This window comes from Manis pentadactyla, chromosome 16 (assembly GCF_030020395.1).
Source record: "Manis pentadactyla isolate mManPen7 chromosome 16, mManPen7.hap1, whole genome shotgun sequence".
Lineage (NCBI taxonomy): Eukaryota > Metazoa > Chordata > Mammalia > Pholidota > Manidae > Manis > Manis pentadactyla.
The window spans coordinates 17,559,528-17,572,586 of NC_080034.1; the positions used below are offsets into that span (position 1 = coordinate 17,559,528).

Here is a 13,059-nt window from a genome sequence, read left to right on the forward strand (position 1 = left end):
AAGAGGTCCAGTTTAATGGAATATATCTTTTTTTTTTTAACCACTCACACCTGTCAGAAGTCACTGGAAGAAGAAAAGAGAGAACATGTTGAAAAGGCCAAAGAATTACAGAAATGGGTGTCAAATATCAGCAAGACATTGAGAGATGGAGAGAAGGCTGGAAAACCTTCCCTCTCTAAGCAAAAGGTATTCACTGAGGTCATCCTGGCTTAATATTATAGTAATAGTAGGTAGAATTTACTGAGTTAATACAGTCCACCTAAAAAATTTGATTCTTTACCCTAATTTTCCCCATTTTTATTGACAAATATAATGAGGATCAGAGAGGTTAAGTAACTTGTCTAAGGAATCACACAGTATGTGGCCAAAGAAAGTGTTTCTGATTCCAAAACTTGAACTGAATGTTAGTCTTACTACTAGTAAACTAATATTGTGTTGCCTTTCCTAATGGTTAGATCTGCCTCTTGACAATCACTTGAGAATTCCTGCAGAGTTGTCATCCTGTTCTGTGCCCAGAGTAGAGCAAATCCATGCACCCCACATCTTAAATATAGGCAGTCTTATTCTTACAAATGTAAACAGGAAGTTTCAAGAACAACAAAGATACAAACTAGGGTTTTAACATTTTGAGTTAGTTGTGCTTTTTTGCATCTTTTCTACTTTTTTTATTAAGGTATTATCAATATACACTCTTATGAAGGTTTCACATGGAAAAACAATGTGGTTACTACATTCACCCATATTATTGAATCCCTCTCATACCCCATTGCAGTCACTGTCCATCAGCATAGTAAGATGCCACAGAGTCACCACTTGTCTTCTGTGTGCTACACTGTCTTCCCCATGATCTCCCCCACACCATGTGTGCCAGTCATAATACACCTCAATCCCCTTCTCCCTCCCTCCCCACCTGCCATCTTTTCTGTGTATAAAGAAGTGTTCACCAGTCACCAGAAATTCCAGATTCTTTCCCTTAAGTGAGCTCTGTAGCTCTCTGGGCTATCTTCTGTACCCCAGCTACTTGGCATTAGTTGCATACTGCAGCTTGTGAGATGTTAGTGCTCCGTGGTGTTGGACTGGCCGCTTGAAGCTCTCAGGGCATTGGTAGTTAAGGTGTGATTCCTGTATTGCTGCTCCTGGTGTGAGCACTGGAGTTGCTGCTGTATTTTAAAAATAAATTTCAACTAAGTTAAGGAGCATTTTTTAAAAAACCCTTTTCCTACACTACCCTCCTGCCTCTGCCTGATCTTGGGAAGTTTTAGGGGCTATCATTAGCTTCCCTTTCTCGCTCTGCCTCAGTGCCATTTGTCATCAGTTGAAACAGACATTGACATAATTAAAGAGGAGAAAACATCAGTATCTAATTTTGTTTATGAAATGAGGCAAAAGTAACTTATCTGGGGTTCCCCTTGGAGAAGTTTACAGACCTGAGTAGATACTTAAATTATTATTTAATTAAAATAAAGCCATATTAGTTTGTAGTCTTGCATAGTGTATTTCATATTAGTGTGGAAGAAATAAGAGGTTGGAAAGCAATTACATTTGGTGTTTGGAATCCAGAACCTTCAGAAGGTTATTTTATGTGAATACTTAGTTTCAGATATCTTATTTCTTAACTTTTCTCCCTATCAGATAGGAAAAGAACTAAAATAGGAACATAAACCTTGGCAAAAATTTCTTCGGAAAACAAGTTTCTTTTGAGAAATGTGGATTATAAACCTTGGTACTTTCTCATTTTGTAGTCATAAATTCCCCAAAACTTTACTATCAGTTTTAAACCTAGTACACATAAAAGTAGATACTTTTTAAAATGCAGATCATGACCAGATTAAAAATCTCTGTAACACTTGGTGGTCTTTCTGTTAAAGGAAATTTAAGGTAATTTGATGTGAATAATAAATTTGCCTGTCAAAAATCACTGGCTTCATGATTATCTATAACCAGGAAAAATTGTCTTTAAGTTGACTCTGTTCTGAAGAGAATACATGGGGAAGTACATCTTTTCATTGGCCCATAATTTCCTTAATTCTGTTCTTTTAACAGAGAGGCAGTTTCTGAAATTAGGTATTCAGAAGTGATACACTGAGAGATTAGGAAAAAGTGGTTTTCCGCAAATAGATCACTTGTTCCTCTGACTGTCACAGGTGACTTTTGCAAGGTCAAAGTTTTAGCAATGAAAATGATTTAATCTTGGTTTGCGCACTTACGGATTAGCGCTTTCGCCATAATTTTGTGAAAAGGAGCACTATTTCTAGGAGCTTGGGAGAAGAAAGATGCTCTTTTGAATTAGCTGTTCCACATTCCTGAGTCGTCTTGAATACTGTGATGTACAGGGATGATGGGGCCAGGGCTGAACCTCCGGCCACCTTGGGTGTTCAAGCATCCTTCATTTGGGGTGGGCGGAGGCAAGTGCAAGAACCACGTAATGCTGGATTACTGTTTCCTTGTGAAAATGACCACACTGTGGTCACGGAGAGGGCCTTTCCTTTATCATGCATTCTAAATAAGGTACTTTTCTTATCCAGGCCAGTAAACTGATTCTGATAGAGTTTTGACTTGGGTCACCCAGAAAGTAGATCTGTCATTGGGGCCTTGATTAAAACTTGATTAGTTTTTAAAGGTTAACCTTTTTTAGTTTTCAGGAAGAGAGAATTTGAATGTATCTTATTTGCCTCACAGATTTCCAGTGAAGAAATATCCACCAAGAAGGAACAGTTATCTGAAGCACTTCAAACCATGCGGCTGTTTTTGGCTAAACATGGAGACAAGTATGTTGATTTTCATTAGCTCTTTTATCCACAGTAGTGAAGCGGTCTTAAATACGTTCATCAAAGCAGAGATGGTAAATTTTATTGAGATTTAAGAAATAGAATTCAATCACAACTTTACTTAATAATAACATGACTATAAATTTAGCAATGTGTTACTTTTAGTCTTTACCAAAACTCTGAAATGTACCTATTATCCCCATATATTACTGACAAGACAACAGGCTCAGAGAGGGTAAGTATTATTAGCTAGTGAGTGATAGAAGCTCCAAGCCAAGACTTAACTCTTAGTAATGATCTCTGAGACTTACCTGTTGGAAAATATGTTCTTCATGTTCTTAGCGAAGACCTGTGGTGACCTGATTTCTCATATTTTGGTCCTACTTTTTGCAACAAGGCAAATACATATTTCAGCTAATGCTTAAGACTGGGAAGGAATTTACCCTTTTCTTAAACCGTTTTCAGTTTCTCCTTTAGGATTACTCCAAAATGACTTTGTGTTAAGCCTTAGAGAGTCAGGTTAATTTCCTTGTGAATTTCCTCTTCATTCCTCCTGCAGCTTGAACAAGTTTCTTCCTGAGTAATGGTACCTTTCCGTCATTTTTCCATGTTGGGACTAACAGTGGGATTTTTCCTTCTGTCAGATAACAGCACCTTGCTATTTTAGAAATTTGTATATGCTACAGAAATGCTGATGTATTAGTTTATACCCTTTCCTTCAGCCTCTTTATCAAGCAAGAGAAGGATTCTTAGATGATTAGGGACATCCTGAATTTTCATATACAGTCACTCTGAGACTTGAGAGATCTGTATATGAGGTTATATTTTATTTTATGACCATGTGCTTTTTAGAAAAGCATTCTACGTAGCAGAATCATTGAGCCTAGTATCATCTTTATCATTGAAGACTTGCATTCCTCTTCTCATACTTTCTGGTTATTTTAGAATGACAGAAGAAGAAAGGAATGAACTGGAAAAACAAGTGAAAACTCTTCAAGAAAGTTATAATTTATTCTTTAGTGAATCTCTGAAACAACTGCAAGAATCACAAACCTTAAAAGATACAAAGGTAGAGGAGAAGGTAATATTATTTATTTAAAACATGAAGCTGCTTCAAGATTCTTAGTTTTACTGCATGGTTGTAGAAATATATGTCAATGATAAATGATCTTGCATTGAAGTGGACGGAGTGTGTTTATGTAGAGATTTCAGTGTTTATTAAATGCAATCTTATACTTGCTGTCATCAGTTTCTATGACATCTTAATCTCTGCCTTGCATGGTAAAAGAAAAGAATCATTCATTTTTCTAACTCTTCTCTTTAAAAGCCATTCTTCTGCTGCTCTATTAGGTATTTTACCATATAAATGTGATGTTTTAATCATCTCTAAAGGTGGCAATGGAGTGTTACAGGATTTATTTGATTTTCAGAGCTAGCTGTGAGATTTGAGTGGTACTGCACCCTCTGTTACAGTGAGGATGCCCTAGCATCTTCTTAAAATAGAGCAGAAATTATTTAAAGTTCAGCCTGTCCTTAAGCTTTTAAAACCTGACCATACAAACTCATAATATTCAACACAACGTTCAATATGAAAAAGTTATCTTTATGTATTCAATTCCCTTACTTGGCACACAATTTGTCGCATTTTGGGGATATGCAACAACTTTTCTGGCCTGTTAGTTTTTGACTGTGAAGCGGTCTGTATGCTGTAAACATGAATAGCATGGGGACTGACACTCTTCCATGTCAGTAGACTAATCTCACCCTGGTGCAGAAAGCATGATTTGCTTCTAGGTGTGTTCTGTTTTCTCACTATCATCATCTACTCTATTGTGTCCTCACTAACCTTTTTAATGTACACAGAATTAAATTTTCAATTCACAGATGCATGTTGTTTTCAAAGCTTTTATCATATCCTATCCTGTTGAATAGATCACTGACATAGATCACTTGTGCATTTGAGCTACCTAATATTCACAGCATTGCTGCACCTTGGTAAGTAGAGGATTTCTATGTTGAAGAGTATTCCATATTAAAAAATGCAAACTACGTTTCATGAAACCGCCCACCCTTGTGTCACAGACTGACCTGGGAATTTTGTATTTTCCTTTCAGCTGGATAAAGTGATTGCAGGCACCATTGATCAGAAAACTGGAGAAGTCCTTTCAGTCTTTCAGGCAGTTTTAAAAGGCCTTATTGACTATGACACAGGAATCAGGTTGCTTGAGACACAGCTAATGATTTCTGGTCTAATTTCACCAGAATTAAGAAAATGCTTTGACCTCAAAGAAGCCAAACACCATGGCCTTATTGATGAGCAAGTTCTGTGCCAACTCGAAGAATTAAACCAAGCAAAGGAGATTATTTCTGCCGTGTCATCCCCCACCATTCCAGTGCTAGATGCTCAGGCTCAAGGCAGGCTATCAGAACCCATGGCCATCCGGGTACTTGAGATTCTGGTTTCCACGGGCTTTCTAGTTGTGCCAGCCACAGGAGAGCAGCTGACCCTGCAGAAGGCCTTCCAACAGTACTGGCTGTCCTCAGCATTATTTTCTAAAGTCCTGGAAAGGCAAAATATGTGTAAAGATCTTATTGACCCCTGCACCTCTGAGAAGGTGTCTTTAGTAGACATTCTACAAAGAAGTATCTTACAGGAGAACACTGGGCTGCGGCTTCTACCTGTGAGACCACAAGAAGGAGGCAGAATAACATTAAAATGTGGAAGAAAAATAAGCATTTTAAGGGCCGCTCATGAAGGTCTCATAGACCGTGAAACCATGTTTAGGTTATTAGGTGCACAGCTTCTCTCTGGAGGTCTGATCGCCTGCAACTCTGGTCAGAGAATGACTGTCGAAGAAGCTGTGGCAGAAGGGGTGATTGACAGAGACACTGCTCATAGTATTCTCATGTATCAAGTTCAAACAGGTGGAATCATCCACTCCAACCCTGCCAAACGTTTAAGTGTAGATGAAGCAGTCCAGTGTGATTTAATAACTTCTAGCAGCGCTCTGCTGGTGCTGGAGGCTCAGCGAGGCTATGTCGGACTCATCTGGCCACACTCTGGTGAAATATTTCCCACATCTTTTATCTTGCAGCAAGGATTGATTACAAATGAATTGGCCTACAAAATCCTGAATGGGAGGCAGAAGATAGCTGCCCTTTATATTCCAGAAACTTCTCAAGTCATTGATTTGGATGTTGCCAAGCAGCTTGGAATTATAGATAACAACACGGCATCGATATTAAAAAGTATAATCCTGCCTGATAAAATGCCAGAGTTGGGAGATTTAGAAGCTTGTAAAAATGCCAGAGGATGGCTCTTTTTTTGTAAATTCCATCCATTTCCAGTCCATGATTACAGGCAAGAAGAGGATGTTTCTGATGGAGAAGAGCCAGTGGCAACTCCGAGCTCAGAACAAACTAAACTATTGTTCCTGTCTTATTTGATGATAAATAGCTATATGGATGCAAACACAGGGCAAAGGCTTTTACTGTATGATGGAGACTTGAATGAAGCCATTGGTGTGCTCCTGGAAGGCTGTAGTACAGGATTTGATGAGGACATGCCCATGAAAGAATGTCTTGATGTCTTAAGACTTCCTGGTGTATTTCGGAGCAATGCTTCAGGTAAAGAAAAGGATGAAAGCATAACTTCACCAAGTAGTTTTGATAAACATCATTGCAGAGAACCTAAAGAAATCCCTGAAAATAGAAACCATGCCATAGATGAAGAGTTTAATGAAATGGGAAATAATGCTATCAGAAATGAACTTCATCTGTCGGAAGGCCTGGTGAATGTAGTGATAACTGATAATAAAGTTAAGAATTCATCCAATGTGTGTGTACCCAATCCTGTATCATCTCTAACAGGGTCTGGACTTGCAGAAGTGAGCATGCTTAGACAAGACCCTGAGCACATACTTGAAAAGTATAAAAATCAGAGCCAGGTTGAAACAAATGAACATGCAGATGGATGTAGTCATTCTAAAAACATTCAAAACTCTGCAAGTGATTTGATAACAAATCCTACTGTGAAATCAAAAACTAGTAGAATCTGTGATTTGAATGAAACAGAGAAGGAAGATAATATGAGCAAGGATTCAGCTGTCTTTGACTATTCCCCCAGGCTAAGTGCCTTGTTAAGTCATGATAAATTGAGGAATGATCAGGGAAGTGGTAACGATGTTCACACCACAGAGAACCATGGAAATAAATGTGAAGCTCCTACATTGCCATTCCATGACCAAACCATGTTGTTAGGTCAAAGAGTGGGAGAAATATTTCAAGACCAGTTTCTGGGAATTGCAGCTATCAGCATCAGTTTACAGGGAGAACCCTCTCGACAGAAATCTGTAAATAGTGGTACTAGCGCTTGTCAGGTACAATATCACAATGATAAATGTATTTCAGATCCTTATGGTGAGAATGAAAAAGTGCATGCTGTTTCCCCAAAGAAACCTGCAGACGAGCAGAATGAGTCCAAAGTGGAAGAGTACGCCTTTGCCGTGACTTCAAAGGACCGTAGCGACAATGCATCTCACGTCTGTGGTGCACCACTGTGTGAAGAAATCATCAGCGCTGGTGACTATGAAACATCGCTAGTGGATGATCAGCAGAGTGTCTCAGAAACAGACACTGAGAGTGATGACGATTTTTATGATACTCCCTTGTTTGAAGATGATGACCATGATTCTCTGCTCCTGGAAGGTGACGACTGTGACTGTCTGCAGCCTGAGGACTATGATACCCTGCAGGAGGAAAATGAGGGGGCAGCTCCTCCTGGTGATATATTTTATGATGCTCCAAAAGAGAATGAAAACCCGGCAATGACCCAGGAGGGATTAGTTGATCGCTTAAGCATGAAGAGAGAAGTGCAGTCTGCTCAGGATTTTTTCTTAGATTTCGAGAAAGCAGAGTTAGATTCTGGTGAAAGAATACGTTTACATTCAGGTGACTCATACGAGGTAAATGGGCACTTGCTGGAAACTGGATCGGAAAGGGAAAGTATGAATAACCTTGAAGGGGATGAGTCTGACTCATTGACTGATTATGAAATTGTAGGAAGTAAAGGGAGCATCAGTGCTCCATTAAAATTCGATGACACTGGGTGTTGGAGGGGGAGAAAGGAAGAGTATGGAACTGAACAAGAATTTAAATTTGACACTGGTCATTTAGACTCTATGCAAAATGAAGAACGTTGTGGGGGTTACACATGTGACAGTGATGATCAGGATGATGAGGACAGTTTTGACAACGACGGCAGTGATGAAGGAATAGAAGGTGAGAATAAAAAGCCCACGTGCCGAGACAAGGCTGAAGACACAGATAACCCATCATGTGCCACCACAGTAAAGGAAAACAGAAGCAGTCATGAAAATCAAAGTATTAATAAAATGATTCTCTTGGATAAAATGCACAATTATAATTATTTAGAGAACCAGCAAGGTGTAAATGTTTTACAGCTAGAATCAACTAGTAAAAGTAGCTTAGTTACTGAAAAAAGCAACCTTCCAGAATATACAATGGAGGTTGTTAGGAAAAGCAAAGATCTGTCGAGTCGTGAGATGCTCTTTAAGAATATATTGCTGCCTGTCATTAAAGACACTGAATCAGAAAACATCGTTGGCCCTGTAAATACTTTACATAATACTAATGTCTGTTCAACTTCTGAGTTAGATAATGATCTAATGAATGTGAAGTTTAAATTGATTGAAGGGCCAGAATCTACTGACTCTGTGAAAGATGGAGGTCAATATTTTGAGAATGTAATGTTTTGGGTTGACTCATCTTTTGATGAAACCGTTTGTCCTGAGCCCGACTTAGAAGGAAAACCTTCTGAGGAAAGCCATTTGTCACCCACAGCCGCTGTAACCAGCAAAGGTCATCAAGGACATGGAAGAGATGTAATTAACAAGAAAGATGACAATAATGTGTTAATAGAAGATGAAACATCAATTCATGAAACATGCTCGGATGAAAAAGTGCTTATGCAAAGTCTTGTAGATGATAAATATTTGAAACTTTTGCCTTGTGAAAGTAAAAGGGAGAGTCTTGATTCAGCTAATAGTCAGTTTCCATATCTACCCATTACAAACAAGGAAGAACAGAATCAGAAAGGAAACCTTAAAAAAGCAACCATGACTCTTAAAGATGAACAGAAGAATCTACAAACAATGGTTAATGAAAGTCCTGTTCAGTTTGAGAATCTTGAAGAAATATTTGACGCATCAATTTCCAAAGTGATCAGTGACGACATGAGCTCAGACATTGTATTGTCGGAAGGGACTCCAACTGTTGAGAAAGATTCACTCACTGATGGGCCTGAGAAAGAGCTTGATCTGTTTACTTATTTGAAGCACTGTGCTAAAAGTGTAAAAGCAAAAGATGTACTGAAACCGAAGGAAGATAGCCCAAGCTGTATTCTAGCAGCTTCTGCTCCCATGGGAGAGCACTTACAGTTCGAAGTCAGTGATACAATAGAGAAGACAGCACTTACCCACAAAGTCTCATCTCTACATGAGACAGTGCATCTTTGTACAAAAGAAAGTATCTCAGAAGGAGAAACAGAAGTTCCTGAGCTCACATCAGAAAGAGATGAAAGCCCTCTATCAGTCTTACCTCTCAGTAATGTGGAAGGCCTTGGGAAAAATAATGATTTTGTTCAGTCAGACATCTCTACAAATGGAAAAAGAAATGGTAACTCCTGTATCAATAAGAAAGGAAGAACGGAGCAAGCGCCACCCAAAGAAGAAGCCTTGTCTCCAGGACTCCAAGAAAAGGAGGTTCAGGTTCCTGAATTACCTCAGGTATTCATTGAGGATGTAAAGGATATTTTAAAAAGTAGATTGAAAGATGGCCGTGTGAATCCTCAAGAGGCTGGAGAAACTTCAGCCTGTGCAGACATTAAAATTTTAATTCAAAACTTAGTGAAAAGAGTTAGCACATCACAGATGGTAAATGAAGCATCTAAAGTGCCCAGTGACTCTAAGATTGGTGACTGTTCTGAAATTTCCCCCATGAATAACTCACCAGACCTAAAAGAAGAGTATAGAGATGATCCATTCTGTATTTCAAGTCTTAAGTCTGAGCGTCTCCTTGATATACTTAAGCAAAATCAGTATAGCCAAAAAATTGTGGGAGCCTTTGAACTGATAAGAGAAGTAACTCAGATAGAGTGTGACTTAGAGAAAAGAGCTATTCCACCTAAAGTTCTTCCACTGCAACTTGAACATATTTTCTGCAAGCTGCTAGCTGATGCATATTCAGAGCAAGTACAACACGTTGGAGACCTGAATCAAAAATCATCTGCTACTTCTGAGATGGTGGGTGAAAAGCCACACATTCTTGATGATCTTAAAAGTAAAGAAGGAAACCATTGTTCCTCTAATTTACAAAATGTAAAAGAAATTGGACAAGAAAACTCCACTGTGTGTGCATCAGCCTTGCCAAGAGATGAGAAGCCAGAGGAATTGCACAATTATTTCCCAAACCATCTGGAATGTATTTCAGGGTCAAAAGAAATGACTTCTGGAAATAGCTCAATGGAACAAGTAAGTTGACTTTAAATTTTATATGGCAGTAGCTGCATGAAACATTTAAGAATAAACCCATACATTTTATTTACTTTAAAAATATGCATAAAATCTATTGAATTAAAATTTCTAAATTTGTGTTTAGGTTTCCAGTGAGCTACAGCAGTGTTTACAACACACATAAAAAATGCACGAGTATTTGGTTTTACTTCAAGAAGCCCCCTTAGATAACCAAGGTTCTCTGTATAACCATCTAGAAGCTTTAAAGAACCAACTTAAACTTAAAGGGGTGGAACTGGAATTAGACTTAGTGCTTAAGTAAAAATATCGCATGCTGTGCACCTGTTATTATTTCTTGATGCACCCAGGCATTGTTTCTAGTATGATAACCTGTATACACATATCAAATATGTTAACAGACAAATCATGACTAACTGCTGTTTTGATGTCCTTTTGCAGAATTGTTTGTGTCACAGGTTTCAAGAACTTAAGAAAATGGAATGTTTCTTCCTGTCGATCAGAAGTTCCATCTCTTAGACATGCATGGCCAGTATTTTTTTGAGCAGTTTCATCCAAACATGGTCTTCTTCCTTGTATATAGGACATGCTCTTACTTTCTGTATCACATCGCTCAGTCTGTATCCCACTGCTATCATGTTTACAGCATACTTAGAAAAGCTTGAAAAATTGTGTTCTAATTTTGCATTTAGAACTTGCAAAATGTATTCTAATAGGGAGCTATCAACAACAGAAAGTTTATGGCCACACATTTCAGATGCTTTTGGTTTGGGTCCACTTCAGGTCATGGCAGAGCGTCAGCAGGAGTACAGAGAAAGGCTCCAGGGGATATGTGATCTCCTCACCCAGACTGAAAACCACCTGATCGGTCACCGAGAAGCCTTCGTGATCGGAGATGGCACAGTTGAGTTAAAGAAGTACCAGTCCAAGCAAGAGGTAAAATTTGGTATTGCATCAGCAGTTTGATTACTAAGTTTGATATTAATAATTGATACTAATTTTGATTACATTTCGACATTAAGGTTGATTGCCATTGTTCAGAAAGCAGTTGGGATTATTGAAAAATAGCCATCATTTTAGCTTTACTGAGGCAAGGCATATTTAGATTCCTCCAGACCTGAGCTCTCAGCTTTCTACAAAGTTAAGTTATATTTCTAACTTCACATGAGCCAAGTCATTTTCTTGACTGGTTTTGTGTGAAATACTGAGTGGGGGAGATGTAAAGGAGGTTTGATAATGGAAGTGACCTGTGTATGAGTTCAAACTTGGGTCCATTTAAGGCCAACCCACTCATCTGCAAATTAGGTAAAATAGACATCAGTTAGGGTTCTTTCTCTTAGTTCCTTCTTGCTCATTTCATCTTTATCTACAGTCTCTTCCTTTTCACTGAGGTAAACAAACAATAATAACAGATAGAGATATCTTTATTTTGGTTTCAGAAGAAAGAACATTCTCATTGTAACTAGGCAGCTCTTGGTTCAAATCCCAGACTTGACACATTGTTAGCTTTATAACAGTCTTTTGTAGCCTCAGTTTCCTCACTGGTCATGCTTGCATTGATTGTAAGAGTTTAGTAAATGCTGTGTGTTAAGTGACTAACACAGTTAAGGTCACATTGCAGTGGCTCAGTAAATTGGAGCTCTTCTCTTCCAATTCAAATACTTTTCAGAAAAATCGGAAGTGGCTTAAAATGAAAGCATGGAAAAATAATATGAAATCGCAAGCACAGTGCAATGTAGAGTATGAAAATACAAAGTAAATATGGGAGAGTAGGAAAAATGACAGAGAGAAATCTAGACAGAGGAGAGCTATAACTGCTGAAGATAGATTCAAATTTTGAGCTTCCTAGAAGCAGGGGCAAAGAAGCAAACATTAAAGAGCTCTGGTGTTTAGAAGAAGAAAGTATATTAGTTCACTGGGAGAACTGTTTTGTTTTTATCCTAAGTAACAGATGTATATTAAAAAATAAATGCATAGGAACAGACTAAATAATATTACCATGTATTTAAAAGCTCTTGTAAATGTGTTTACATAACATAAAAAAATCTGGTGTGTGTAAACTTGCATGGATTATACATTGAATACTTCATTATTTTCAGTGTTAACAAGGCATATCCCTTTGTTAAACATGAAAATCTCATACTGTTCTTTAATGCTATTGAAATTTCAAATTATATTAAATATTGTGATATAAACAAGCCAACTCCAATAAACATTGAATATGCATTTTCAACCTATAGATTCTCCTTCTCTGCTCATGCCTTCTTTTAGGATCACAATTCTGGAAGAATTAAGTCGGTGATAATATGATTTTTTTTGTGTGTGTATGTTACAAGGAATTACAGAAAGATATCCAGGGCAGTGCACTGGCGCTGGCAGAAGTAGTGAAGAACACGGAGAACTTCTTAAAAGAGAATGGTGAAAAGCTGTCACGAGAAGAGAGAGTTTTGATTGAACAGAAACTCAGTGAAGCCAAGATGAAGTGTGAACAGCTTAATTTAAAAGCAGAACAGTCAAAAAAGGAACTGGATAAAGTTGTGACAACAGCAATTAAAGAAGAAACTGAAAAGGTCCTTATTCAAATACACGGTACCCTGTTGCTTTGTGAAAATGATTAGTGTAACAACTCCTTGATTTAGTAAGTGGTATCAGGCGGTAGTAAGCAATGATTAGCACCAGGGACTAGAATTTTAGGTTTCCAGGTATGTAACTGACCAGATACCATAAAAAGTTTGAAGCAC

The 13,059-nt window shown here is 38.1% G+C and overlaps 1 protein-coding gene across 1 annotated transcript in view; it reads left to right on the forward strand.

Annotated features, from left to right (window-relative positions):
• The window catches only part of LOC118927736 (dystonin), a 415,594-nt gene that overhangs the window by 283,857 nt on the left and 118,678 nt on the right, over positions 1-13,059 (forward strand). The window contains 6 exon segments of the mRNA XM_057493688.1: positions 58-186; positions 2,680-2,768; positions 3,714-3,849; positions 4,883-10,318; positions 11,102-11,254; positions 12,655-12,888. Of these exon segments, the coding sequence (XP_057349671.1) occupies positions 58-186; positions 2,680-2,768; positions 3,714-3,849; positions 4,883-10,318; positions 11,102-11,254; positions 12,655-12,888 (6,177 nt within the window).